Here is a 26,452-nt window from a genome sequence, read left to right on the forward strand (position 1 = left end):
CCCTTAAACCTTGGCAGCTCTGATACCAAGTTGTAATGTCCTGCTAAATAGGGTTTGTTACCAAGTGTGATTAAAATCAATGTTGGACTTGCTAAACAATTCATTTGGACTAAACATGTGATCAAACCACCAAAGGTTTAGGTATTAAAAATTTTGTCAAGTCATAAACATTTCCATTAATCAAAAACTTTGTTCTTACACAGGATCCCAAAACACAAGTTTAAAAGTTGGTTCAACACCAAGATTACACAATAGGCCGACCTAGGCGGAAAAAGTTGGGTTCAACCCTAGCTTCCTCGAGTATCTCGGCCGTGGCGGTCGAGCGGATTGCATATGTACATGTCACTGCTATCGCTCTCCAACTCATGGCTAGCTAAGCTTCTCTTTACCTTTACCTGCACCACGAAGCACCCGTGAGCTAAACGACTCAGAAAGAAAACATATTCAAAAATTCACGGAGTAATATATCAGACTAACAGTAATAACTAAGTCTAGCATAAACATTATACAAATCAGCAATCATAGAGTTGCACAAGTGCATGTCGCACTCCCTTTCAATTTGTTTAGCATCTGAGCCAGTCAGGTGCTTGGTGCACCCCCAAGGTGGCCCAGCCATGGTGTCCTGCACTCCACGTGCGTAATGCCAATCTCAGCTCATAAGTCGAGTCCTACAGGTCCTTGACTTATAAGTCAAGCCGAGCTTCGGAGACCCTCGACTTATAAGTCGAGCCCCTCAAATCATATATGCCCTCGACTAATAAGTCGATCTCTAACTAGATATCACAACAATTCCCTGGTTTATAAACCAAGGTCCCTAGCCACAGTAGACAATCACATATTCCATTTATCGTACGTATATACAGATACAATGTATTATAATACATTTACACAACATACATAGGCATAATCATAATCATGCATATTTATAGGCCTAACACCCAAATCAAGGTTATACTCAGCATTCGGGTCGAGCCCCAATCATGTACATCATATTTTGGGTGCACTTTTCTTACCTTTAGTCTGAGTGCAAACTAGCAACGAACGATTCTTGAGTATGATTCCTGGTCCGAGCCCTTAGCATTGACCTAGTCACAACCATGATAAAGAATTCCATCAACAACGAGTGAATAAAGGCTTCTGAACCAAGTCCTAGCCTCCGGGACATCGAATTCCACCAAACACGGTAGTAGAATCGATCCTGAGCTCATAAGGTTGAGTTCCCGCACTCAAAACCTTCTCGGGGTCCAAAAACCCCTTAAGAGTCGCGGCCCCATGCTCTTGTGCCGCGGCCTGCCCCAATCAGAGGCTCAGCCTCCCCAAAACATCAGACATGCACCGAGGCCCAGCCTAAGAGGCACCGCGTCGCGCCTTCGCGACAAAGCCCTCCTTGGCTCTCATTTGTTCTAGAGGGTCGCGGCACACCAAGAACAGGGCCGCGGCCCGACCCCTTCGAACCTAGAATTTTAGGTTTTTTCCTTTAGCCAAACCCAACTAAAAATAACCCAATCACACTCAAATCTTTAATTCAATCCCCATAATCAGTATAACTCTTTTCCAACAACAAAACCTAACTAATAAGTTGATTAAAAACTCATCAAGAATCCCAAATTCACTCTCCCAACTCACACACATGCAAACACCAAAGCTTTCAACAAAATCACAGAAGCATCATGAAAAATTCGAATTTAAACCCTTACCTCTGAGATGATAACGCCCTTGAGCTAATTCCCAAGTTTCCCAAGCTCAATCCTTCAATTTCCTAAGCTTGATTCCTTCAATTCCTCAAAATCCTCAAACCACCTAGAAGAGGGAGAGAGATTTGCGGGAGAGAAAAAAAGTTCTGGTTGTTTACTCTGTTTTTTAGTTTCCCCCCAGCTGAAGAAACATCTGGTTAAATCTCTAATTAGGCACAAATAACCTAAATGCCCCTAGGCCAATCCAATCTCTTCAAAGCCCTCCAAGGAAAATTCCGTCAATTGCCACTTCCCGTGAATCCCCGAGTGTTCCTCTAAATCCCCAACTATCTCAAAATAATAACCATTTAATCTCCCATTACCCGATAAATCCCAGCAATATACTAAATTACTAAAATACCCCTAAGTTCACCCCGAGCCGGGTATTTTACCCCGTTGTGACTTTTCCGCTAACTTGCTCACCAGGATCGCCTCGCTTTGAGTAACCCAAATATATATATATCCACATAATAATGTAGTCTCAATCACACAGACTCAAATTTACAATTATACCCTCAACAAAAACGGGCCCACATACACATATAATATTTCTAAACATGTAAGCATAATTATATTATAATATAATTCACATAAGAACATGCTCATACAATATTAACACATAATTAAAATAATTATTGCCTCTCGGCCCTAAGCCATATTAGGGAATTTGGGATGTTACAAGTGCAAAATGACTTTTAAAAATAAGTCATTTTGCCAAAGGACCCTTTATATTATTGTTAGTTATTGTTACATTATATTAAAAATATGGATATTTGTTAACTTAATGAACTAATTTGAATATTTAATATAATATTTTTATTTTTAATATATTTATTTTCAATGATTTAAATTTTAATTAATTATTAAAATAATTTTTTTTTTTTATAAATAAAAAAAGTATTGTCGCCCCTAAAAACTAAGTACAGGGGCGACTGGTGACATATCAGGGGCAACACATCGACCAAAAGTTATGCCACATGTGAAAAATGTTGGGGCGATATCTCAAATTTTAGGAGCGACGCAATCGCCTCTGATATTGGAATATTAGGGGCAACTCATTAGTCGTCCCTAATGTACACCATTAGGCGCATTTTATTAGGGGCGACTTTTATGGTTATTAGGGGTGACACATGAGTGATTTTTGTTGTAGTGAGAGAGAGAACCGTGCAGCTGGGTTTGGAGAGAGAGAGCGTTTGTGTGGCTGGGGTTTGAGAGAGAGAATGGTGGAATGTTAATTTACAATAGTACCCTTGTTTGGCTGATGTACTTTAGTTTTAAATTTAGCTTCTATATTTTAGTTAGCTAGTAATTGTGTTTCACATTCTTTATTTTTTTCTTTAATAAATTTTCTCATACAAATTAGGAAAAGTATAATTCTCATATTTTTGCACAGTGTTGGCATAAAATTCATATTTTTTAAAAATTCCCTTTTTTATTCTAGGTAGGTTAGACCCATAAAGATTTTGGAATAATTAAATCATTCAACATGATTTGAATTTTATTTACAAAAATCACGTATAAATAATTATTTACATATATACCATAATCTATACCTTAAAACAAGTTTTTTTATTATTTTTTTATCTTTCTTCAAATCTATATATTTCTCTTTTCTCTCTCTTCTCCAAAACTTAAAAATAAAATTTCAGCCACACCTCTAGTTGGTTGGGCTCAAAAGTGGTACCATCGCGACCTACTCTTCAATGTGATCATTTTGATATGTGGGAAGCATATTTTTTTTGTCGTCGCCGGAGAAGATGACCAAAATAAAAAACAACATTTAGTTTCTTTTTTATATTGTGTTGACCAAAAAGGTACTAAATTTTAAACTTGATCAAAATTTAATATACTAAAATTTATATTCTTATTTTATATTTAAAAAATGCTATATTGTATTCTAAACAACTTAACTTTATTTAAAAATATTTCAAGTAACTTTTTTAAAATAGATTCTTTAAGATATTGTTTGATAACTTTTAAATAGAATATTAAAAAAATTATTGTATAGTATACTAAAAATAACTTTTAATATTAAGTTATATAATAATTTGTTATATTTTATTGTAACTCATTAGTTTCTAATAAATGACTAATCGGCAACGTAAAAGTATCTTATGTAATAAGACGCCATAATACAACTTCAAAATGACTAATAAGATAAAAAAAAAAGTTTCAAAAAATAAGTATTGGAGGTAACCAAAATGTATATAAAATAATATGCTATAAAAATAAAAAAAAATTCATGAAAAAAGTAACTAATTGGTAACTTATTAATATTTTAAATAACCAAAATGTTATTTTTTTTAAACCCAGAAAAACGAAAAAAACTATAATTTCGAGAAAGTTTTAAATTCAAATATATTACTTTTAGAATCCGATATTTTTTTATGATGTGACAAGGTATTTTTGTAAATAAAATTTTATAGGTGATTTTTGTAATTATTTTATATTATAGGTATATAATTGTAAAGATGCCAAAAATTTTAAATTAAAAAAATAGAGGCCCAAAAAAATATTTATTCTCTCATTAAAAGAGTCTCGCAATGTAAACCATGGGAAAAGACCTAAAGAAAAAAATTAAAATTTAAAAATTACTAGTAATCAAGTTTAAATATCCTTTTAAACCCTCTAATTACTCATGACCGGCCATATCGTAATTGTTGCTATATGATCTTTCTACATATGCCACCATGGGAAGTTTTTAGGAATATTTAATTTGAAACATATGAAAAAATAGATTATTATAGGCTTTAGTTCTCAGCCATGTTTAAAAAAAAAAAACCTTATATTTTTCAAAACAAATTCAATTCTGATAAAAAACAGTTAATGAGCTAAAATCCTACCATTGTTGTAACTCAACATAAGTCATACACATATATATATTGGCCTGGTCTCGTTGCATATGTAATGTGCCTGGCTTTGGACTAGGTCGCACAGCGGGATAACATGGATGATGGATTAAAGAAAAGTAATATAATTTGATGTATATTTATATATAAGAGGCAGATCATGATTGATTGTAATAATACAAAGAGTTATGCTCAAGCTCAATAATAGTAACAGTGTATTTTCACTTTAAAAATTAGCTTTGAGAGTGAAAATAGTATCTCCACTGCTTTTATTTTGAAGTGATAAATCACTAACTTTGTGAGCTATTCTCAGCCCCTGATTGCTGTGGATTTGCATCATATCAATAATATTATATACTTCTTCTTACCAACCAGCTATAACATAAAGCATCATGTCTTGTAATATATCTAATGATCATGATTACTGTTTTTAAACTGTTAGGAAATTTGTCTCCTTTGCCAGTTGTAATAAGGAGTCTTTTTGTACCATTGAAAGAACATGTCACATATATAGTAAAGACTCAATATCAATAATAAACCGGCATTATTAATTAGTCTTGAAAGAACAACCAGTCACCATATATATGCAACTTTTTAATTCACCATATATAGTAAAATAGAAAGATGGATGGCTAGCTAGCTAGCTAGCTTTAATTCACCTTGTCAAATACCATAATTAATATCCTGTTATCTTAAGTAAAATAGTAATAATTGGTAAAATGATACTGTTTTTTAATGATATTTTTTAAAATGGTATCTTTTAATAATTTTTTATAAAATAGTCTTTAAACAAAACATTGAGTGTGTCTGAAAAGTCCATTTGCAAAAAATTATTTTATTATGCAAATTGACTAAAAAAATTATTTTATCACACCCATAAGGATATTTTTATACAATAAACAAAAATTGAATTATATACAAATACTTATTAAAACCCTTTAATATATATACAAAAAGTTTTTGGTCTATACAATACAAAGTAGTATATATTACTACAAAAATAAAGTGAGTTCTAGAGACCGATTCAAATTTCATGTCCCTACTTTCTCAACCCCTTCCATGTTCCTATTGTTTTTCACTTGAGTAATGAAACACAAAAAAACAAGAAAATTAACTGAAGACATAAAATTTGAATCCATTCTAGACATACATATATATAGTGGATGTTTAAGCAGAAATAAGAGCAGTTGAGGGCTTAAAGGCAATAGGAATACAAGAAACAACATAAATAGTAACCCTAGTTTTGACCCTCTTCAACACCAAAGCCCTGCCATTACCCCAATGAATCATTGCTAGGATGATTTTCTTTATTATGGTCTTCTTCTTATTATTACTATTACTGCAATTCATCATATTATCCTCCTTGGCCATATGTTGTTCATTTCCTTCTTCTTCTTCTTCTTCTCCACCCCATTGAAGAGGGTAACTCCTCAGAAACACCCTTCTGTTGTTGTAGTCTTCATTGCGAAAGCTTCTTGAGCGAATCCCATTCTTTTGGTGATCACTACTACTGCCTTTGGAATCCATAACTGACAAAGTAGTACAGCTATATGAATTTATCTCTAGTAACTAAACAAAAGGTTTTATATTGACAGCATAAAATAAAATGATCATAATTAATAATTAATTAAGGAATGTACGTAGTTTATCGTTGAAAACGATGGTAATTATTAATTAATCCTTGTGTTTTTTTTTTTTTGGCTTTTCGTAGCTATGACTTATAAGATGGATGTTCCTCTTATTATATATATATAGATGACTACTAACATTTATGATGATGTGATAATATAGTACAAATCACCAACATATTTTTTTTACGTTAATTTTGAATTTAGTTTTTTTTTTTTTTTGCTATAATTAATATTGTTTCCAACCAATGAAATACACTAGCTATATTTAAAAATTAACATGCATTTGAAAAATAAAAAATTTACAATATTATATTTTTATAATAAATATATTTTTTTTTTCATTAGGTAACATTTCTAAAAATACGAAGAAAAAATATTAAAATTTATTTTTAAAAATATTAATTAATAACTATAAATATAGATTATTGATCTTAATCTAATAATTAATATTAAAATAATCTATATAGTAACTATTAAAAATCCACTTTATATATATATATATATAGTTGTATATTAGTGTTATTGCATTTATTTTTATGTAGTGTCCTAGTCGTGATATACTTATTGCGTATTTTTCATTATATTCTGTAAATTGTCAAATAAATAAATATATAGGATAATTTGTCAACATCCTTTATAGCTGAACTGCCAGGTAGCATATATAGGATCATGTTATAGTTCATGCTCTCCTCTCTCTTGGTAGCTGACTATCTCTATTATTTAAATAGCTTTGTCAATTTTTATGCTCATCAAGGCACGTTGAAAACGATAGAAGAAGGCGATCGATTCTTTTTTGTTTCAAAAACAAGTAGACCCATCTTTTTTTTTCTTTTTTTTGGGCTGAATAATATGGGGACCTTATAACACAAATGTCTGTGACCAAATCACATGTATACGACAAAATAAAAAACAAAGAGGGATGCCGTCAAGGGAAATTATGCTCCTAAGATACCCACCCAAGCTGTTGTTTCCTAGGTAAATTATATACTACTTACGGCCGAGTTACGTAGGTACGTTGAAAACGATAATACGATTAGACACATCAAAATATGATGGGTTTGGTATGTATGTTTTGTTTTCTTTGTTTGGTGTGAGGGATTTTGTGTATGTATCTGAGTTTTGTTTTTTAGTCTAATTTGAAGTTAATTTTAATATTTTTAAATAAACACTTGAGTTTTATATTTCTTTAATTTATACTATTTTTAATTCTATTCCTACAAACTCAAATCTAGTACCAAATACTCCCAAAAAATTAAAGCTGTATCACTTATTATCTAACGACACAATATTTTAGAACAGTTTTTTTTCTCTTTAAAATTATTATAAATATTAGTATCAGAATATGATAAATATAATACCCTTAAATAAAAGTGTGATTTTAAGTTGGAACACAATCTTATTCTTAAACTCCATTTTTTTATAATTTGTAATGTGATACCCAGAACTAATATTAAACTTTAGTTATCATTTTAACCTCCAATTAAAATTTCGATTTATTTAAAAAAATTCTTCTTGTGACTACCGAAATATTGCAACTATTGAAAACTTTTTTTCTTTGTTACTTTCCTCTAAAAATGTAAATATAATTATGATGTAACATTTTCATACATGATTGATTTTCTTCTTGAATTACTTATTCACCCTACTTTTTATATTTTTATTTATAAAACATAAAAAAAAAATAGAAGACATTTACAATGCGGAAAAAAAATATTAAAAAAATCCAAAAGATCAATATTTGGATTAAGGGAAAAAAAGTATTTGTCCTATTTTAAACTTTTAAAGTTATCATATGTAAATTTCCCTCGACGGAGATTCAAACTTGTCAGTTGTTTTTGCATGGTACCATATTTTTTACTCTTTCCCTCATCATTGGGGTAAAGAAAGTACTATTTTTTTTAACTGCAAAACGAAACAACATCAAAAAATTAACCAATCTGTCAAATGGGCAACCACTCCAAAAAGCAGCCAACCTTTTTTTTTTTCTCCTATTTAGTACTCCAAAAAAGCAGGTTCCTCCTTTTAGTGTAGCAGAGTAGACCATTGAAAAAAAACAAAGAAATATACAATAATGAAAGGGATAACAACCCTGCAACCTTGTAGTGAAAGAAATTCCCCAAGGGACCCACCTGAGCTGAAGCCATAACTTTGCTTTCAAGACCATTTGGCTATCTTTCCTCATTCTGGTTGAGCCAACTTCATTATTTTTAAGCTCACACCCAACTAACTCTATTTACATTTTTTTATATATCTCTCTCTCTCTCTCTCTTTTCAAAATATGTGTTTACATATGTACTGAAAAACAGAAATGAGATTCTCTGATGAATGACAGTGTATCTTATGAATTTTATTCTTCTTTCTTTGGAGTTTAGAGATGGGCAATTGTGTTCCAGTTCTGAGGATCCAAGACTCCACAAAATCCAAATGCTTGAGCCACCCAGTAGTCGAAACATCGGTTCAGGAAATCTCTATCGAGTCCCAGCACCAAAAACCAGAAGAGCTCTGTGTCAAGCCCCAGAAAGCTAGTTTTCCAAAACAAAGTATCATTCTAACTTTTTCTTTCTTTATTTTGGTGTGTTTGTTAAGTTATCTTATCTGTTATTATTATTCTTCTTCTTATTTTTTCTTTGAGTGATCATGATGTATATGAACAGGTATTACTTTTTCAAGAAAGTCTGGATTTTGGCTTTTTGTTTCAAAATTTCTGATCTAGAGTGCTGTATGAAATAGCTGTAATAACTTAAATTTTCTAGAGAGGTTTTGGTTGAAGATTATAATGTTTAAGTCCTAAATAACAGGTATTACTTTTTCAAGAAAGTCTGGATTTTGGCTTTTTGTTTCAAAATTTCTGATCTAGAGTGCTGTATGAAATAGCTGTAATAACTTAAATTTTCTAGAGAGGTTTTGGTTGAAGATTATAATGTTTAAGTACTAAATATTTCGATAATTAATTCTTCAAAACATTTCTGTGTTGCAATCGACCTACTATTATTCATTATGTCACGAATTGATCATAGTTGTTTTTTGTGCTTTGTAACACTATATATATAACAAAGGTAGCACGGAAGAGATGTTTTTTGATTCTCAAGCCTGGTTAGACTCTGATTGTGAAGACTATTACAGTGTCAATGGCGGTAAGTTGGATCATTTTGACAAGTTTTTTAGTGCCGTGAATATATACATTTACTTATGATATATATAAACAATGGAAGTTTATTTATGCAGATATTACCCCATCTTCTACTAATGATACTCCAATCCAAAAGAGCAGAGCAGAAGAGACTCCTCAACAAGATAAATCCTTTCACAAAGAAGATACAAAGATCAACTCCATGCACAGACCCTCTCATAACAAGCTTCTGTTTGAGTTGTTTCGTGAGAGTTTTAATAGTAATGATGGCAACCATGATGAGATCAAACCTTCCAACTCCGCCAATAAAAGCTCACGTTTATCTGTAGTAAACACTAGTACTGTTCACATTCCCAGGAAAAAAAAAACCACACAGCCTGTTAGATGCTGCCTCCCAAATCTGGTACGAAGTATGAGCACTAATGAGAGTAAGACTCTTACTCCATCTTAGAATTAATGGTGTGGATTGAAACCTGACAAAGTTTTTTTCTGTAAAAAAGTTTTCAATTGGATTATTACAACGTCATAAGTGGAGTCAAATTGGTTTTTCATTAGTTACTTTTTTTTTTTGGCTTTTCCAGGTTTATTGTATTTATTTATGGATGAGAAGAGTTTTTCTAACTCGACATGTAGTGTTGAGGATATGTAAATCATAAACAGCAGTTTATAGTTTATACTTACTTTTGTGTGTGAGGTTTAAAATAACAAGCTAAAATATGATTGTATATTTGTGCGAGTACTGTCCTGTTTAGACCCAAGTCATTGCCTCTTATTAGACAGGATCCAATGTATAATATAGTTTTTTTATATCTTAATAAATCGAAAGTTCGTAACAGCAGTTTACCAACATCTTAGGTTGTCGTTTAATTTGCTCGCAATTAAACGACATCAAGTGAAGAAAACGACGCATTTGTGAATGACGGGCTAGATACACACAAAATGACAGACGACCCAAAATCGAGATCAACAAATGAAAAGGAATGAAGTCATTCACAGATATCTTTAGCAGTAATTTCTCTGGTCTCAGTTATAACTATTTTTGGGTGATTACAACTCACAAGCTCTTAGCTTTGCTGGACAGAAGAAAATTTATATGCCCATTGTGAATAAGAATGAATTTTATTTTTCTTTTCTTTATCCATTTTTGGCAAGCCAGGAACAAAATTTATGTTTGACGCGTACAATAGGTTCCTTTCAACAATTCAATTAAAAAATATTATACACTTACAACCCAAGTCTCTTCGGTCTCAGATAGGTAGAAGAGCCCTTTGGCAACCCCGGTGTTGACACGGCTTGCTGCTGCTTAGCTCTCTTTTTTATCTCCTTTTCCTTGTTCCGTCTCTCTGTCTCAGCTTGCTCCTTCCTCAAATTCTCCATCTCTTCTTCCATGGCCGTTTTCTCTTCCTTTTGTTTCTTCTTATGCTCCAATAACGACGTATCGGAGTCCTTGACAGAAAAGAACATGGGTCCAAGCTCAGCCATCCATTGGGGCTCCACCGCTGTGGCACATTGCATGTACTCCTTGCTCGTAAGAATCAACTCGTGATAAACCACGTATTCCGGTGTGCAGCCCATGCCATAGAGAGCACTGCTAGGATGCAAATGACAAGGCATCCCATTCCTGCAATTGACATACTCTCCCACGCCCTTTAGTTTGGCTGAGTTATGAAAATATGCAGAGCAAATAGCCTTTCTCACAATGTCTGTATCAGGCCAAGAAGTTGTCAAGGGAATTTTCAGCGTCTTCAAAATATCTAGCAGCTGCGATCTCACCTCTCTCGCCTTCCGTAATCCTTTTACATGCAAATAATGGTCATTACACCAGTCTCCCCTGTATTGATGTTGTTTCCATTGCTGATAAACATTGTAGAGAGTCAAGTGGTCAGACTCTGGGATAAAGAATTTTTCGCGTGCAGCATCGCTCTCCTCTGCCCTATCTTTTGGCCTGAAAAATACTGATGGCACTGAAAGCATAGATACAATAGTCAAAACCTCATCTAGGCATCCCAACTGTTCACCCATTAGGAGCATCTTAGCAAGGGGGGGATCTAATGGGAACTCCACCATTTTCCACCCAAGTTCAGTCAAGCCCCCAACGTTGTTAAGAGCACCCAAGACCCACAGCTGGTACATAGAATTAAGAATATTGTCTTGGGGAGGTGGATCCATGAAATCAAAATCAAGTAAATTTTCGACTTTCAGAGATTTGAGCAACAAGACAACATTCCCAAGATTGGTCCTTTGAATCTCTGGCACAGGACTGGGTAGCATTTCGTTGAGGTATGCATTCTCTGTGTACAGTCGATAACATGTTCCTGGGCCAGTTCTTCCAGCTCGTCCAGCACGCTGGTCAGCAGCAGCTCGACTGACAGGGAAAACTTGCAGAGCATCCATGCCCATTCTAGGATTGTACACCTTCATTTTACCATAACCAGTGTCAATGACATAAAATATTCCATCTACTGTCAAAGATGTTTCAGCTATGTTGGTGGCCACAATACACTTGCGCTCTCCCTCTTCAGCTTTTTCAAATATTTTTGCTTGCAAGTCAGCAGGAAGCTGTGAATATATTGGAAGTATCAAGAGCTTCGGAACCCCTTTCTTTGTTGTTGAGATAAGTTGTTCCATACGCTCTGCAAGAGCATAGCAGGCTGCCTCGATCTCATCTTGGCCAGTCATAAAGATGAGAATGTCCCCGGGTGGGCTGGTGATATGGATAGTCATTGCCTGTTTAACAGCGGCTTCAACATAATCCTCACATGGGCTTTTACTGTACAGTATATTTACAGGAAATGTTCTTCCAGGGATTCTATAAACTGGAACACTGCAGTATTTAAAAAAGAATTAATAAAGTTTATGTAAAAGATGATGAAATGATCAGAATAATTAAGAAATTAATATACCTTCCAAAAAAATCTGCAAATTTTTCGGCATTGAGAGTAGCAGATGTCACGATGAGCTTAAAATCACGACGTTGGGCAACAACTTTTTTCAAAATTCCAAACAAAACATCTGTGCTCAGAGACCTCTCATGGGCTTCATCCATCACAATGACACTACAAAAAAAAACATTGAAAGTTAATGGTTTTGTTATGTACACAAATCACTTAATTAAGTGGAAGAGACAAATCTAAGAAAATCAAATTCGCATACCGATACTTCTCAAGTTCAGCATCCTTAAGTGTCTCGCGCAGAAGTACTCCGTCTGTCATGTACTGTAATCAGAAATGAAATAAATAAATTAATAAAAATAAGAATATAAAATAATCATAATCTTCCATGCAAGTGCAGCTAGAGAGCACTTGGAAAACAAACTGTAGGCTGAAATCTTAATATTTCAATAACCATCATAAACAATGAGTGTTTGTATGGTTACATGTCATAAGATAAGATATATGATTCAAATAAGTGAAAGCAAGAGAGAGAAAGAAACCTTTATTTTAGTATTTGGCCCAGTCACATCCTCAAAACGAATAGCATAACCAACTTTATCTCCTAACTTAGTCTCCATCTCTTCGCTAACTCTTTTTGCAACACTCATTGCTGCCACACGCCTAGGTTGGGTGCATCCCACAATTCCATTGACAGTGTAGCCATCTTCATGTAGATACTGTAAACCAAAGCCAAATAATCAAATGCCAGCCAATGTGATACACAAATTATCCGCTACCTTGAAGTAATGGTACAATCATTTTGGTGATAAAAAATTAAAGAGTGAACGAACCTGTGTCAATTGGGTTGTCTTTCCTGAACCAGTTTCTCCAACAATAACAACAACTTGATTTTCACGTATTGTCTGTACAATATTATTCAAAACAAAAGAAAATTTAAAAATCCATCCAAGAGTGCAGAAAATTAAACTCATTTATGTATGCTCACAAGTATATCAAAGGCATAACAAACTCAAAAAAGAATAACACTCAAGTCTCTAGTGAGAAAGAAATCACACCTGCATTAATTCCTCTCGCACAGAGTAGATTGGCAGATACTGCCGTTGCTGAGCAAGAGTTTTTGTCTTCGCAAAGTCACTCGCAGCTTCCTCCTTCTTCAAATGTTGTGCAAATTTTGCTTCTTCCTTGAAATCAATTTCACCTTCTTCACCAACTGCTGCTGTATCTGCATCAATCTGGAAACAAATTTGAAAGAATTAGCATCTAATTTATGAGTGAATCATACTTGCAGTCTAATTTTCAGATAAAATACCTGCTCTGCAGTTTTCTCAACACCAAGGATATCACCAAGTTTGGAGCCTGCAAGCTCCCAAAAGCGTTGCCGTGATTTGTTCATACTTTGCTTCTCATGGATTTCCTTAACCAAACCAGATCCTTTGCGTGAAATTATAGCCATATCAGATGTGGGATCCTTAATTGGCATTATTGGCTCTGCTTGTTTGGTGTAAACAACCCTCCCATCTAGGAAAGGAGGTTTTGTATCTGTCACAACAAAAAATTAAGGTAAGTTTAGCCAATTTGAGATATCCGTGTCTCTGCGCAAGCTACATGTTAATTTATTACATTGAATGACTCAGATGGCTCATTGTAAATGTTTTTACCATGTACAAGAAGAATAACCCTGCGTTCCTCTTCATCATCAAAATCAGTCTGTACCTCAGTACCGCGAACAGCTCCAGATCTCAATAGTTGCCTGTCCTCCCACTGAGCATTATCAGCAGTGCGTTGAGACAATTTTTTGGTTTGAGCAAGTGTCATTTTAGTACCATCTCTTCGAACCTGTACCAGAAATATAAACTTACATCAAGAGGGTGCTGGTAACATGCAGACTTGCAGCATTTAAGATGTAACAAGACAATAATCCAAACCCAAATAATAAGAAAGAAAAAACAAAAAAGATATAACAAGACAAAGCTCATATAAATTGGTAACCACCGAATAAATTAATTTACATAAGATGGAGAACACATTTTAGAAGCAAACATCAATTTTTTATGCGCCATAAACTTGTACAGAGAAAGGCAATGACACCTTCTGTCTACCACTCAACATGTCAATTTCAACAATGACAAGTCAGCCTTTATATATAATAACAACCTTTTAGAACCGTTTCATTTCTGAAAATATATTCTCCTAAGGATGCAAACTAAATGTGCTGGAAATATGAGCAATAAACTACAAAAATTAGAGCCTAACACCACCCCTCTCTCTCTCTCTGTCTCTCCTCTCTCTCTCTCTCTCTCTCTCTCTCTCTCTCTCTCTCTCTGGGTTAAGGGTATTTTTGTTAGAATATAAATATAACCATTCATTGCACAGCTAATATAAAACTCCAACCAAACAATTGAATCAATTTTTTATTCCATTCCATTCTTAGTCCTAATACCTTGGTGATGTTTGGTTGGGGTAATGGAATTGAATAGAATGGAAATGAATCAATTTCCATTCCATTCCTTTGTTTGGTTGCATTTTAGAGTATTGGAATGTCATTCCAATGGAATGGTTTTTCCACCATTCTAGTAGAATGGCTATTCCATCTGAAAATGGAAGGAAAGACCGTTCCAATGCAATTGAAAAAAATTTAATAATTTTTTTATCAATTTTTTTATTTATATTAATTTTTATTTCATTCAATTCCTATTCCTTTTCTCATTCCTATTTCACAATTTTCATTCCCTTCAACCAAACAGCACCTAAGTTATTAGGTTCCATTCCATTTCATTTCAGCAAACCAAACACAACCTTCAAAAACCGATTTCTCTTTAGAGAAAGTTTTTAGAGAGAGAGTGTGTATGTCCAGGTCTAAAGCGCACCATAACCCCACTGGTTATGGGAAGAAATATGTCCATTTTCCCACTGGATTTGGACAAAATTCTGGTTCCGGGGGTCCCTTCGTGTCTTATGGTCAGAGGTATTGGAGCTTTCGTACAGCCTTCAAGGTGTTCATGCTGACCCTTTCTAAGGATGGCGGCTCCGTAAGGATCTGTGAGAGGACAAGACTATCAGGTTATGAGATTTCATTATCTTTGGACGCTTCTAGATGGCTCTTAGAAGAAGTAATGTGGTTGATCGAGGCTAGAGATGACCTTAGGGTGCATCGAAGGAGAACTTTCAGGGATTTTTCCATGAGGGTGTGGCTGGAATGGCTGGAATGTTATCAAAACGTTAGAGGAATTTTTTTGAAGATTTCCGTACTAAAAAACAGTGCATTCAATTCGATCATCATTCCGGAGGAGAATTTTGCTCAGGGATGGAAAAGACTAGAGGATTGCCTGAGACACTTGGTTAAGAAGAAGGGCTTTGATTCACAAGGAGATCTCGGAAGGAAGGTCGATGGAAAAGTCTCTTGGGCTTCTATAGTTAAAGGAAACCCCAAGGAGGTGATCATGGATGAAAAGGAAGGGGCAGTCAAGTTATCTAAGGATTGCCACACTCTGTTAACAGGGGATGAGGACTGTTTCGATTGGAGTTTGGCTGTTTTCATGTTCAGAAAGGAAAGTCGGTGCCCTTGGTCGGCTGTTCATGAGGGAGTCCAAAGATGGTGGGGGAAAAAGTTATGTGTTTCGCATTTCTCAGACGACAGGGCTCTAATATGGTGTGCAAACGAGGGAGAGAAGGAAAGGCTGATCTCTACTGGCTCGGTTACTATTCCTGGATTGACTGCAGTTTCCTTTGCTGTATGGAGTTGGAGGAATCAAATGGAGAACGAGAAAATTTCTTGTACACATGAATGGATTGGTATTGAAGGTATTCCTTTGAATATATGGAACCACCATGTTTTCAAGGTGATCGGCTCACTCTGTGGAGGGCTATTAGCTATAGACAAGCATACTTTGGAAAGGAAGAATCTTTTTTGTGCCTATATTAAAGTGAAGGGGGATGCTTCGGGTTTTATTCCAAGCTTCATCTCTTTGCCATATGATGGCAATCAGCTGTCCTTGCGTCTGGTTAAAGCTAGAGGGAAGAAGCTTTTTCCGGTCCGCAAATTCTGGGTGAGGAAATCGACCAGGAAGTTTGGGTGTGGCTCGAGTCCCGATGAAGGAGGTTGTTCGGAGAAGCAGCAGGGGACCAACGCTGAGAACGAAGAGACACGTGGGGTAGTGGAGGAGAGGGAAGGCGGCGCCACGGTGGCCATGATTGATCGGAAGTTGCAGGTAGCAACGAGTGGGTCGGCGCCGAACACGATTTCCATTGATGAGCTTACCGTTGCTTCACGTAACTCATGCCTGCCATTAAGGAGAATATTTAATAGAATAAAGTCAGATTTATCTATTAATTGTAGAGGGATGGCAAGCACGTGCATCTATTTCAAAAAGGTGATTCAAAATGACTCTCCCACGTGGCACCTTAAGGATAAAGGCCGGGTTGTTTCAGCACTCTCTTTGGGCCGTTTTCATATTAATTTGGTAAATGGGCCTTGTTTATTTAATTTGATTATCATGCCATGGGCTCTCTTCAATCCAATAAATCTTTTAAATATTTTGGGCCACGGTTTGGGTTATACAGAATCAATAAATAAGCTGGCCAATTCAAAAAGGATTTCTCCTAAGGAGCGTGGCAGTTTTTCACAAGGGAATATCTTTTTTGGGGATGATTCGGTGCGAAGGAAACCCAATACAAAGAAAAGTGTATTGCTGGAGAAGTTTGAGGAGAAGGAGTCAGAGTTTAAAGATAACAAGGGTGGTTTGAAAGTGTATTCTCGCCGGCAAAATTACGGTGGCGTAGACAGTAAGTATTTTATGGAAGATCTTGATAGGGGGGAGCCTTCTTTTGAAACTGTAGGAGAAGAGGAGGATCTTGTTTTCCCAATCGATGAGGAGGTTGATTCAGGCAGCTCAGAAGATGAATATGTGGATGAGATTGGAGACGGCGAAATAAATGACAAAGAGGACTGTGTTGAGCAGGTGAGATACCTGTGGGATGGAGGAAGGAATGAAGAATGCACTCAGGTTGAGGAAGATCAGGGGACTGCGTGCGTAGAAGGGTCGTTAGAGGGAGGTGTTTCGCAGGGAAGGCCTGCCTCTATCAACAATATTAGGAGCAAGGAAGAGGAGAAGTTGAGTGAGTCTGCTAGACTTCTTAAGTCTATGGATTCTCTGGGTATATCGGTGATCCATTCTGCTTTGGGAGGGGAAAGTTTAGGAGACTATGTCAGCCTATCTAAGAAAAGTTACCGGGAATTACGCAGGCTGAGCTTTGATGTTAACTATGGAAACAGGAAAAAGAGGGGCTTGGGGCACAGTTACAATTTATGAGGATGCTTACTTGGAATGTAAGAGGTTGTGGCAACAAGAGCAAACGGAAAGCAATTAAGGAATTGATCTGTAAAGTAAACCCAAACATTATTGTTCTTCAAGAGGTAAAAAGGAATTCCGTTGACAGGAGTTTTATTGGAAGCATTTGGAGATCTAGGTTTAAAGCTTGGATTTATCAGCATCCATTAGGCCGTTCGGGAGGCACATTGGTAGTTTGGGATACGAGGTGTGTTTCTGTACTTGATTCTTTAGTTGGGGATTTCTCAGTCTCAATTTGCTTGGAGGCTGAGGGGAAGGGTCCCTGGTGGTTCTCAGGTGTTTACGGTCCTGTAGTCTATGGTAGGAGAGACAGTTTTTGGGATGAATTGGCTGGGTTGAGTGCTATTTGTGGAGATTACTGGTGTGTTGGGGGAGATTTCAATGTGGTTAGAAGAATTGAGGAGAAGTTGAATAGCAGTTCTAACACTAGGAGCATGAAGATGTTCGACGCTTTGATTAGAGAATTAAAATTGGTGGATCCAAAGCTTCAAAATGGTCGTTATACATGGTCAAATTTCAGACACAAGCCAATTTGTGGTAGGCTGGACAGGTTTTTTCACTCTCCTTCGTGGTTGGAATATTATCCCTTCATTCGGCAGGAGGTTTTGGTTCGGGTAGTTTCTGATCATAGTCTGGTAGTGTTGGACTCTAGTCCTCCGTCTTGGGGCCCTTCTCCTTTCAGATTTGATAATGCTTGGTTGGAGCACAAGGATTTCTCTCATCTTTTCCAGAAATGGTGGGGCCCAGCTAAGGGGCAAAGGGAATCGGGCATGATATTTATGTCAAAACTAGACTCTATTCGTGGTCATATTAGGAAGTGGAGTCGTCATGTCTTTGGGGAGAGGAAAATGCGGAAACATTTATTGGAAAGGAGACTGTTTGAGTTGGATAGATTGGAGGAAGGGGGATCTTGGAATGAGAATCTTCTTTTGGAACGATCAAAGGTGAAGGAGGATTGGCAGCAAATTGTTTTTGAAGAAGAAAGAAGTGTGTAGTTTAAGGTTAAGTGTCGATGGGCAAAGGAAGGAGATGCTAACTCCAAACTTTTCCATAGCATTCTTAGTGCTCGGAAAGCAAGGAATTTCATTTCTAGGATTGAGGAAGATGATGGTACTATTTGGGATAAAGACCCCGATATTGAAAGGGCTATTGTGGGCTTTTATTCAACTTTGTATTCGGCGATGCCGAGAGATTGGGTGGGTGTGGACGGGATTTCCTGGTCTCCAATTTCGTCGGTTATGGCTTCTTTCCTTGAGCGTCCTTTTGCTGAAGACGAGATCAGACAAGCGGTTTTTTCGTGTGATGGCACTAAAGCCCCGGGGCCAGATGGGTTTTCCATTGCTGTTTATCAGAACAATTGGGAGGTAATGAAAAAGGATTTGATGGATGTATTTCATGATTTTTTCAAGGACGGTGTTATCCACGAAAGGATCAATGAAACTTTCATTTGCCTGATTCCGAAGAAATTGAACAGCTGTCGGGTAAGGGACTACAAGCCTATCAGTCTAGTCACTAGTCTGTACAAAATTATTTCAAAGGTGTTGGCTTATAGGCTTCGAGGAGTTCTCTCAGACACAATTGCGGAAAACCAAGGTGCTTTTGTCGAGGGGAGGCAGATCTTGGACACAGTTCTGATTGCAAATGAGGCAGTGGAGGAATATAGAAGCAAAGGAAAAAAAGGTTGGGTGTTCAAAATAGACTTCACCAAAGCTTATGATTGTGTGGACTGGAATTTCTTGGAGTTAGTTTTGGAAAGGAAGGGTTTTGGTGAAGTTTGGAGGACGTGGATGCGTGGGTGTTTATCCTCCACTTCTTACTCCGTCTTTGTGAATGGGCGGCTGAGAGGAAAGTTTAAAGGTTACAGGGGTATTCGCCAGGGGGACTCTTTGTCTCCATTCTTGTTCACTTTGATAGCGGATGTTTTAGGTAGAATGATAGATAAAGCTAAAAGTGCCTCGGCTCTAAGAGGTTTCTCGGTGGGCAAGGATAAAGTGGATGTGAGCCACCTTCAGTTTGCAGACGACACGATTTTCTTCGCAAATGATGAGGAGTCGCTGGTAGTTCTTTTGGACATTCTAAAGGTCTTCGGTGGAGTTTCGGGGTTATCTATCAATTTGCAGAAATGTCAGCTGCTGGGGATTAATTTGCAGAAAGAGATGGTGGATCAGAAAGCTAGTGAGATTGGGTGTGAAGTGGGTGATTGGCCTATTCAGTATTTGGGGCTTCCTTTGGGGGCTTCTCCACGCTCCAAAGGGTTTTGGGACCCGGTGTTATCTAAATGTGCTACTCGTTTGGATTCCTGGAAGAGTGCGTTTCTGTCTAGAGGAGGGAGGCTGACTCTTATTCAATCTGTTCTGTCTTCCATTCCCGTATACTACCTGTCGCTTTTTTGTATCCCTAAGAATGTGGCGATGACAATTGAGAAACTGATGCGCGACTTTTTTTGGGAAGGTGCGGACAATTCAGGTGCCGATCATTTGGTTTCCTGGGTCGATGTTTGCAATTCTCGTAGTCACGGAGGCTTGGGGGTTGGGAATTTGGTTTTGAGGAATAAGGCTTTTCTTATGAAGTGGTTGTGGCGGTTTCCATTGGAAAAGAATTCTTTATGGCATAGAGTGATCAGTAGTAGGTATGGTGAAGATGCTGGCTTCTGGGATACAAACGTGGGGAGTAGATTTTCAGTTCGTGGTCCGTGGAGAGATATTTCTATGTTGTACGAGGAGTTCAAGCGTAGGGTCTTTTTCAAGGTGGGGAGGGGTGACAGGATTCGCTTCTGGGAGGATAAGTGGATTGGTGATTGTTCCCTGAGCTCACGGTTCATTGATCTAGTCAGGGTGTCCGAGGCAGTGAATGTTTCGATCACAGACTTGGTGGTGGCTGATGGTGGTATTAGCTCGGAAGGTCTCGGTTGGGATTTCCGTTTTAGAAGGAATTTATTCGACAGGGAGATTCCTAGCTTGATTGAGATGTTAGATTTGATTAAGGATGTGCATCTGCCGAAAATTTTAGAAGACAAAAGGATCTGGAAACCAGACACTAGCGGGGTTTTCAGTTGCCATTCGGCCTTTCGCAGCTTAGCCTATGATCATTTAGGGCCAGAGTGGCCGTGGGCAAGGAGGTTATGGAAAAGTGGTGTCCCATACAAAATTAAAGTGTTTGGATGGTTATTATTCCTTGACAAATTGAGTGTCCATGAGAATTTGCAGAGGAGGAGACCTTTCCATTCCTTGTCGCCCAATCGGTGTGCTCATTGTAATAACAACAGCGAGTCAGTGGGACATTTTTTTCTTCGGTGCTCTTTCGCCAGCATCGTTTGGAATAAAGTATTACAAGAATTCGGGGTCGGTTGGTGTATGCCTTCCTCCTGTGCGCAATTGTTTCTCTCTCATTTGGAGGGAGAAAAGAGGGTGACGCGTTTATGGCAGTGCACCGTCCTCGCTACATTTTGGGCTATTTGGTTGGAGAGAAATTTGAGGACTTTTGACGATTCATCTTCTTCCGTGGACAACCTTTGGGATAAAATCAGGTTCTGGGTTGCCACTTGGGTGTATAGAACGAAAGAGTTTGAGGGTGTGTTCTTTCTGGATCTTCGTAGGAAGTGGGTGCATTTGTGGTCTTAACTTTTGTTTATTTATTTTTCACTATGTTACTACGGTATTCCTCCGCCATAAGTGAGGGTTTTCAATATTATTGAGAGGAGGTCATTTCGACCTCTTACTCTTTTTTCAAAAAAAAACCAAACACAACCTTCAGTCCTAGAGAAGCATCCAAATCTCATAGAGATCTACTACCATTTAGCACATAGAAGATGAATGCAAAATGCCAATGCTCCAAGAAAGCAATGGTTTACACACATTTCAATAAATAGATAAGACTTTCAAACATACCAGCCTTTTGGCTAAATCTGCTTCTTTCTTTTGTAAAGAAGCCTCGTCACCAAAGAAAAAGGATGAGCTATCTGCATCAAACATAGCATTACCTTCTTCTCGGTCATACCTATACAAAAAGATCATGTTAGTCGGCTTTGATAAATCTATCTGGTAGGAATTAGGCCCCCCATTATCTAAATGTCATATATATAGTGCTAAAAACAAATAAAACAATCCATCTTTCACGTTACCAGGCACGATCAGAATTGTATTCCATCTCTTGGCGCATGCTTTCAGAAATCTCGTACTTCTGCTCTTCAGCTTCTTCAGTCATCTCAGCTTCTTCATCCTATGGTCATTGACAGTGGACATAATCACAATGGTAAACTAATAGAATGTAAAGAGATCAATCATGGCTAATTGGCTATCTGATGATAACCCAACAACTCTGTTCTTTTCTGAACTAAACAGAGAAGCCAGATCATCAAATTTTAAAGAATTAATACTGGCTGTAAAGCTAACGAAAATCCAAAACTATATTACCTCATTTGACTGTGAATTATTTGTAGAAAAAGTGATTTGATGGGACTTCCCACTATGTCTAGAATTTGAAGATCTGACTGAGGATCCAGAAGCACGTATGGGAGCTGGTGAGGGTGAGATATTGTCCCAGGAAGAAACATTAGAGCCTGCAGAAACACCCAAGTCAATCTATCTGCCTAAAATACGACAATCCAAAATAATAGCAGGTTCCATGGTCCATATAGCATACCAGAAGAATGGGGGGTGTTGCCACCCAACCATGGGGAAACAAGCCTTGCATCCGGAGAGGCCCCAACAAACATAGGGGACGGTTGATGGCGCCTGCTGGAATTGGAATAACTATCTCGTCGTGGTGTGTCTTCCCATTCCCATTTCCCATCATCCCAGTTTGATCTGCCTGAAGTATTTGCCCGTTTTAGCACTAAATCAGTAAACAGTAATAACCATGTATTTCTACAAAATAATACAAAATCATCCCAGTAAAAAGTACTTAAACATGTCTACAATATATCTAACAACTAAATAATCCAGTCTTAATGACAAACTTTGCGAACCACTGGCAAGACTATAGTAGCAAAAAAATAAATTCACATTTGTATTTGTAGTGCCAGCATTATGTAATTCATTTAGAAAAAATCAACATTACACACACACATGCAAAAGGACCACTTACCAGATCCCCTTGTTGAACTTTCATATCTACCTCTCTTTCTTCCATGATCTCCACTATACCCTGGTTCATAACGATCAGATGATTCCCTTCCATAATATTGATCTTTACTGCCATTACTATGTCCTTGTCTTACCCTCCTGTCATCCTTGTAGTCTCTTCTCCCACCACCACGGTCATCCCTGTCATAATGATCTCTATGCTCTCTTCTTTCACGAACATGGTCATCCCTATCATACCTAGGGCTCCTAGATGGGATGCTCTGGGAGCTTCGGGTGGATATGGTTGAAACCTGTAAATCAAACATATTATCATACGCACGTAGAACTGATAATCAGCATTTTGAAAAAGTTTTTTCACCATCAGAAACCTCATTAAAAGAGAGAGAGAGAGAGGCCTAAATAAAAAAGAAGCAGAAGAAGATGAAGCAAAAAATGGACCAATACCCCAGAAAGAAAAGTTGAACCGAATAAGAAACATTTAGAGTAAAAACGTAATGAACCTAAACACACAATGATAATACCAATGATGAAATAACTTGTGCAAAAGATAAACTTACATCTGAATGTTTATGTTCTCTGAAACTCTGAGAGCCATATGCATCATCATCAGTACTTTCTGCAGTAGAAGAATTCCAAATTTCACTCAGGTGCTGAAAATGTTACAGAACAATAAATAAAAGAAACACTACGTACCAAGAGAAAATAACATTTCATAAGTCAAAAAATGGAAAATAACATTAAAGAATACCCATCTTTTTTTCCCCTTTAAAAAAGATGATTTAAAAAAAAATCACAAAAATCTGTAGAAGGCCAAGCCTTAGGATCTAATGCATTTTCAGCCATACTTCTCTTCTTGAAACACCAACAAGGAAAATTAATAAACTCGAGCCTGAGAACCATATAGATCCTGGAAATATATTCTTAGATAACAAAATATAACCAAAACCATACCTCTATGTGGTGTCTCATTTGCAGCTACTTCTCGATAACGTCTCCTAGCAGGATTCCGCATGCTAGTGGAGGTGTTACTCCCTGATTCATCTATTACGATAGATACTGAGTTCTCCTCTTCCTCCATGGATGCTGCAAGAGAAACAACTCTTTCTCTAGGGGCTTTAAAGCCACCATCAACCTTAGACTCCCCCCGCTTTGCATTGGCTAGGGCATCAAGCCCTGTTATTCACAAGTCAGAATTAACACCAGTTAAAAAATAAACAAATCAGGAACCATTCTTCTAACTAGCATCAAAGGAGGTCAGCAGAAACTGAATACATCCAATAAAGTAAACATGTTAATACAATATATACCTAAGAGAGATTTCCTCTCTGGAGGTTTAAATACCACTCTATCCTTCCCAGGAAGGTATAAACCCCCTCCGCTTGCGTTTTCAGCTTCCATTGTTTCCGTTATCTTGTCTAGGTCAACAGGCTCGGTGTTTGCACGCTTCTAAAACAAACAGAAAAGAAACCCAACGCCATATAATTAAAACACAGATAGGGCATGTTCACTAACCCGTAAAAACAAAATAAATAAATCTTAAGGGAAAGGATATCAAAAATTGAGTTTCCCTTCACAATTCAACTAATTTAATTCCCAAAATCATGTGCATTATATGGATTAAGTAAACAAACATTGGATAGAAAAGGGAAAACTTCCCAATCCTCGTTCCTTACAGCCCATGTGCATATTTACGTACCAATTGACCATACAAGCATTCCATCTCTAGCTCAAAACTAATTCAATACTAACCTCCATAGCTAAGTTGAAGAAACACTATAGTGAACCAAACCCCAACAATGCCACCTGCAAATAGTGCGAAAATTAAGTATAGAAAATTGCAAAGCTCATAGTTCATATGGAAACAAACGTAAACATAAACTCTTAACAGATTTAAAAGCAAGCTTAACCACCCATTGATACAATTGATCAGCATAAAAACTAAAATCAAGGATGAATTCAAGCATTTTAAACTAAATCCGCGCGCAAGTTTGAGCTTTTAAACCAAATTTACACTAAACCCTAACATAAACGTACCCGAAGCCCAAATATATAATCTTAGAAAGAAAAGCAAATTTCAAAAACAAATCGCTAAAGCAAAATCACCCTGAAAATATCTGCAAACGTCAAGATACTTGATAGATGACAAAGGTAATAGACTGCAAAAACCAAGTCTTTGGAAACGGTCTTCTTCGAATCTTTGAGGTAATTAACAAAATCTTGAAAAAGGAAAATAAAAAATTGTATACAATAAGGTACAAAAATGGTTTTTTTTAGGGAAAGTACACAAATGGTTATTTAGGCCGATTCATTTTGCTTAAAACATTAAAATGATAAATAAAAGTACTTGTTTATTTTTTTCTATTTGAATATCAATTAAAAAAAAAAGGTTATTTGCGGAAATAATGCCTATGTAGTTCATTTTGTAGCACTTAAATGCTTATGTAAAAAATTTTATGGCAATAATGCCTACTGTTACGAATTTGGAGCTTGGTCCTTGGCCGTTAAGTTTGAACAAGGGCCAACGTGGCAGCCATGTGGCGACACCTGATTGGCCCATTTTTTTTATTTACTAAATATATTAAAAATTATTTTTAAAAATCTAATTAATTTACAATAATAAATAAATTCAATAAAATAAATCTATTAGAAAAGTAAAAACATAAATTTTAATAACTAATAAAAAATTTAAAATCTCAAATTTTAACTAAAAAATTCTTAAAAACTAAATCTGAAAAAAAAAAAAAAAAAAGGGTTCATCTTCAACCTCTTGCTTTCTCTCTCCCCCCAACCGTGTAAAGACCCCATCCTCTTCCCCCCGTCCTTCTTTTTCTTCAGCAGCAGCAGATCTCGACGGAAAGGCCTATGGCAGACGAGTTCGACTTCTAAGCGGAGGTTTGAAGGACGAAGACCTCTGGGCAGATCTCGATGGCGACTTCAACATATGGGCAAATCTCGACAACGTCTCCCGTCCTTCTTCTTCTTCTTCTTCTTCCCGTCTTCTTCTTCTTCTTTTCCAGCAGTAGATCTCAACTGCAACCTTGGCTATCTAGGCAGAACTTTGATGGCCAGCGACAGACAAGTTCGAAGCTTTGAAGTTCTCAGCGGCGATTTCGAAGCTTTGGGTAGATCTTGATGACGACTGCAACTTCGACTACCTGGGCGAAGCTTTGAAGACCGGCGTCAAACGAGTTCGAAGCTTTGACAGCAACGACGACTGAGACCTTGGGCAGATCTAGGCGACTGAGACCTTGGGCAAATCTGGGCGACTGAGACCTTGGACAGCAACGACGACTTCGAAGCTTGGGGCAAATCTGGGCGACTGAGATAGCAACAAGATTTGGGGGATGGAGATTTCTGGGTATCTTAATTTCTTCTTTGAAAAAAGTTACTAGGTTTTTTTTTAAAAAAAAAATTGTATTTTGATTTGGGTATTGAAACTTCTAGGATTGTATCAGATTTGAGTATTAATATTTCTAGATTTGTATTTGATTTGGGTATTTTGTAATGGTATTTTCTGAGGTGGTCTTGAAGAGTTTTTGGTTAATGATTTGGGTGTTCTTAAACTTTGGAGTTGTTTTCTTAAAATTCAATGAAAGGATTATTGATGAAAAATGGTTTGATTCATATCTCTGTGATTTTTTTAGGCTACATGGATTCAAATTTGTAGTATATTACCAGGCTTTGGTGATCTTGAAAACATGATAAAATTGTGTTGATTGTGATATTAAGATATTAATTAGTTTTTAATTTTTCAATTAAATTTAGTTTTTACGTTAAAATTTT

At 36.6% G+C, this 26,452-nt stretch overlaps 2 protein-coding genes across 6 annotated transcripts; one reads left to right on the forward strand and one right to left on the reverse strand.

Moving 5' to 3' along the window:
• The first annotated feature begins 8,402 nt into the window (after positions 1-8,402).
• LOC133822361 (uncharacterized protein At3g27210-like) lies at positions 8,403-10,023 on the forward strand. Its single transcript, XM_062254663.1, has 3 exons — positions 8,403-8,753; positions 9,270-9,347; positions 9,439-10,023. The coding sequence occupies exons 1-3, from the start codon at positions 8,588-8,590 to the stop codon at positions 9,792-9,794; spliced, it is 600 nt and encodes a 199-aa protein (XP_062110647.1). The 5' UTR covers positions 8,403-8,587; the 3' UTR covers positions 9,795-10,023.
• Positions 10,024-10,306: 283 nt separating this feature from the next.
• On the reverse strand, positions 10,307-24,931 carry LOC133822360 (pre-mRNA-splicing factor ATP-dependent RNA helicase DEAH7). 5 transcript variants are annotated; one of them, XM_062254658.1, is made up of 18 exons: positions 24,773-24,931; positions 24,419-24,472; positions 23,977-24,115; positions 23,621-23,842; positions 23,227-23,285; positions 22,671-22,959; positions 22,227-22,394; positions 21,998-22,143; positions 21,706-21,803; positions 21,473-21,581; positions 13,896-14,073; positions 13,547-13,776; positions 13,293-13,469; positions 13,068-13,139; positions 12,777-12,953; positions 12,497-12,558; positions 12,247-12,399; positions 10,307-12,167 (listed from the first exon to the last, which is right to left on the reverse strand). In XM_062254658.1, the coding sequence occupies exons 2-18, from the start codon at positions 24,422-24,424 to the stop codon at positions 10,568-10,570; spliced, it is 3,885 nt and encodes a 1,294-aa protein (XP_062110642.1). In that variant the 5' UTR covers positions 24,425-24,472; positions 24,773-24,931; the 3' UTR covers positions 10,307-10,567. The 5 variants fall into 5 exon arrangements, with proteins under 5 accessions (XP_062110642.1, XP_062110641.1, XP_062110643.1 ...); XM_062254657.1 differs by having other exon boundaries at positions 24,366-24,472; XM_062254659.1 differs by lacking the exon at positions 24,773-24,931 and adding an exon at positions 24,704-24,721.
• Between the last annotated feature and the right edge of the window lie 1,521 nt (positions 24,932-26,452).

This window comes from Humulus lupulus, chromosome 3 (genome assembly GCF_963169125.1).
Source record: "Humulus lupulus chromosome 3, drHumLupu1.1, whole genome shotgun sequence".
NCBI lineage: Eukaryota > Viridiplantae > Streptophyta > Magnoliopsida > Rosales > Cannabaceae > Humulus > Humulus lupulus.

What these genes read in the sequence shown, in the direction of transcription:
- LOC133822360 (XM_062254657.1), bottom strand. Translation starts at nt 24,389, where the DNA reads ATGGAATGCTTGTATGGTCAATTG. An exon ending in AGAGAGGAAATCTCTCTTAG is followed by an intron (nt 23,843 to 23,976) that starts GTATATATTGTA and finishes TGTGAATAACAG; the next exon opens with GGCTTGATGCCCTAGCCAAT. An exon ending in GCTGAACTTGAGAAGTATCG is followed by an intron (nt 12,400 to 12,496) that starts GTATGCGAATTT and finishes TTTTTTTTGTAG; the next exon opens with TGTCATTGTGATGGATGAAG.
- LOC133822361 (XM_062254663.1), top strand. Translation starts at nt 8,588, where the DNA reads ATGGGCAATTGTGTTCCAGTTCTGAGGATCCAAGACTCCACAAAATCC. An exon ending in AGCTAGTTTTCCAAAACAAA is followed by an intron (nt 8,754 to 9,269) that starts GTATCATTCTAA and finishes TATATAACAAAG; the next exon opens with GTAGCACGGAAGAGATGTTT. An exon ending in CTATTACAGTGTCAATGGCG is followed by an intron (nt 9,348 to 9,438) that starts GTAAGTTGGATC and finishes TTATTTATGCAG; the next exon opens with ATATTACCCCATCTTCTACT.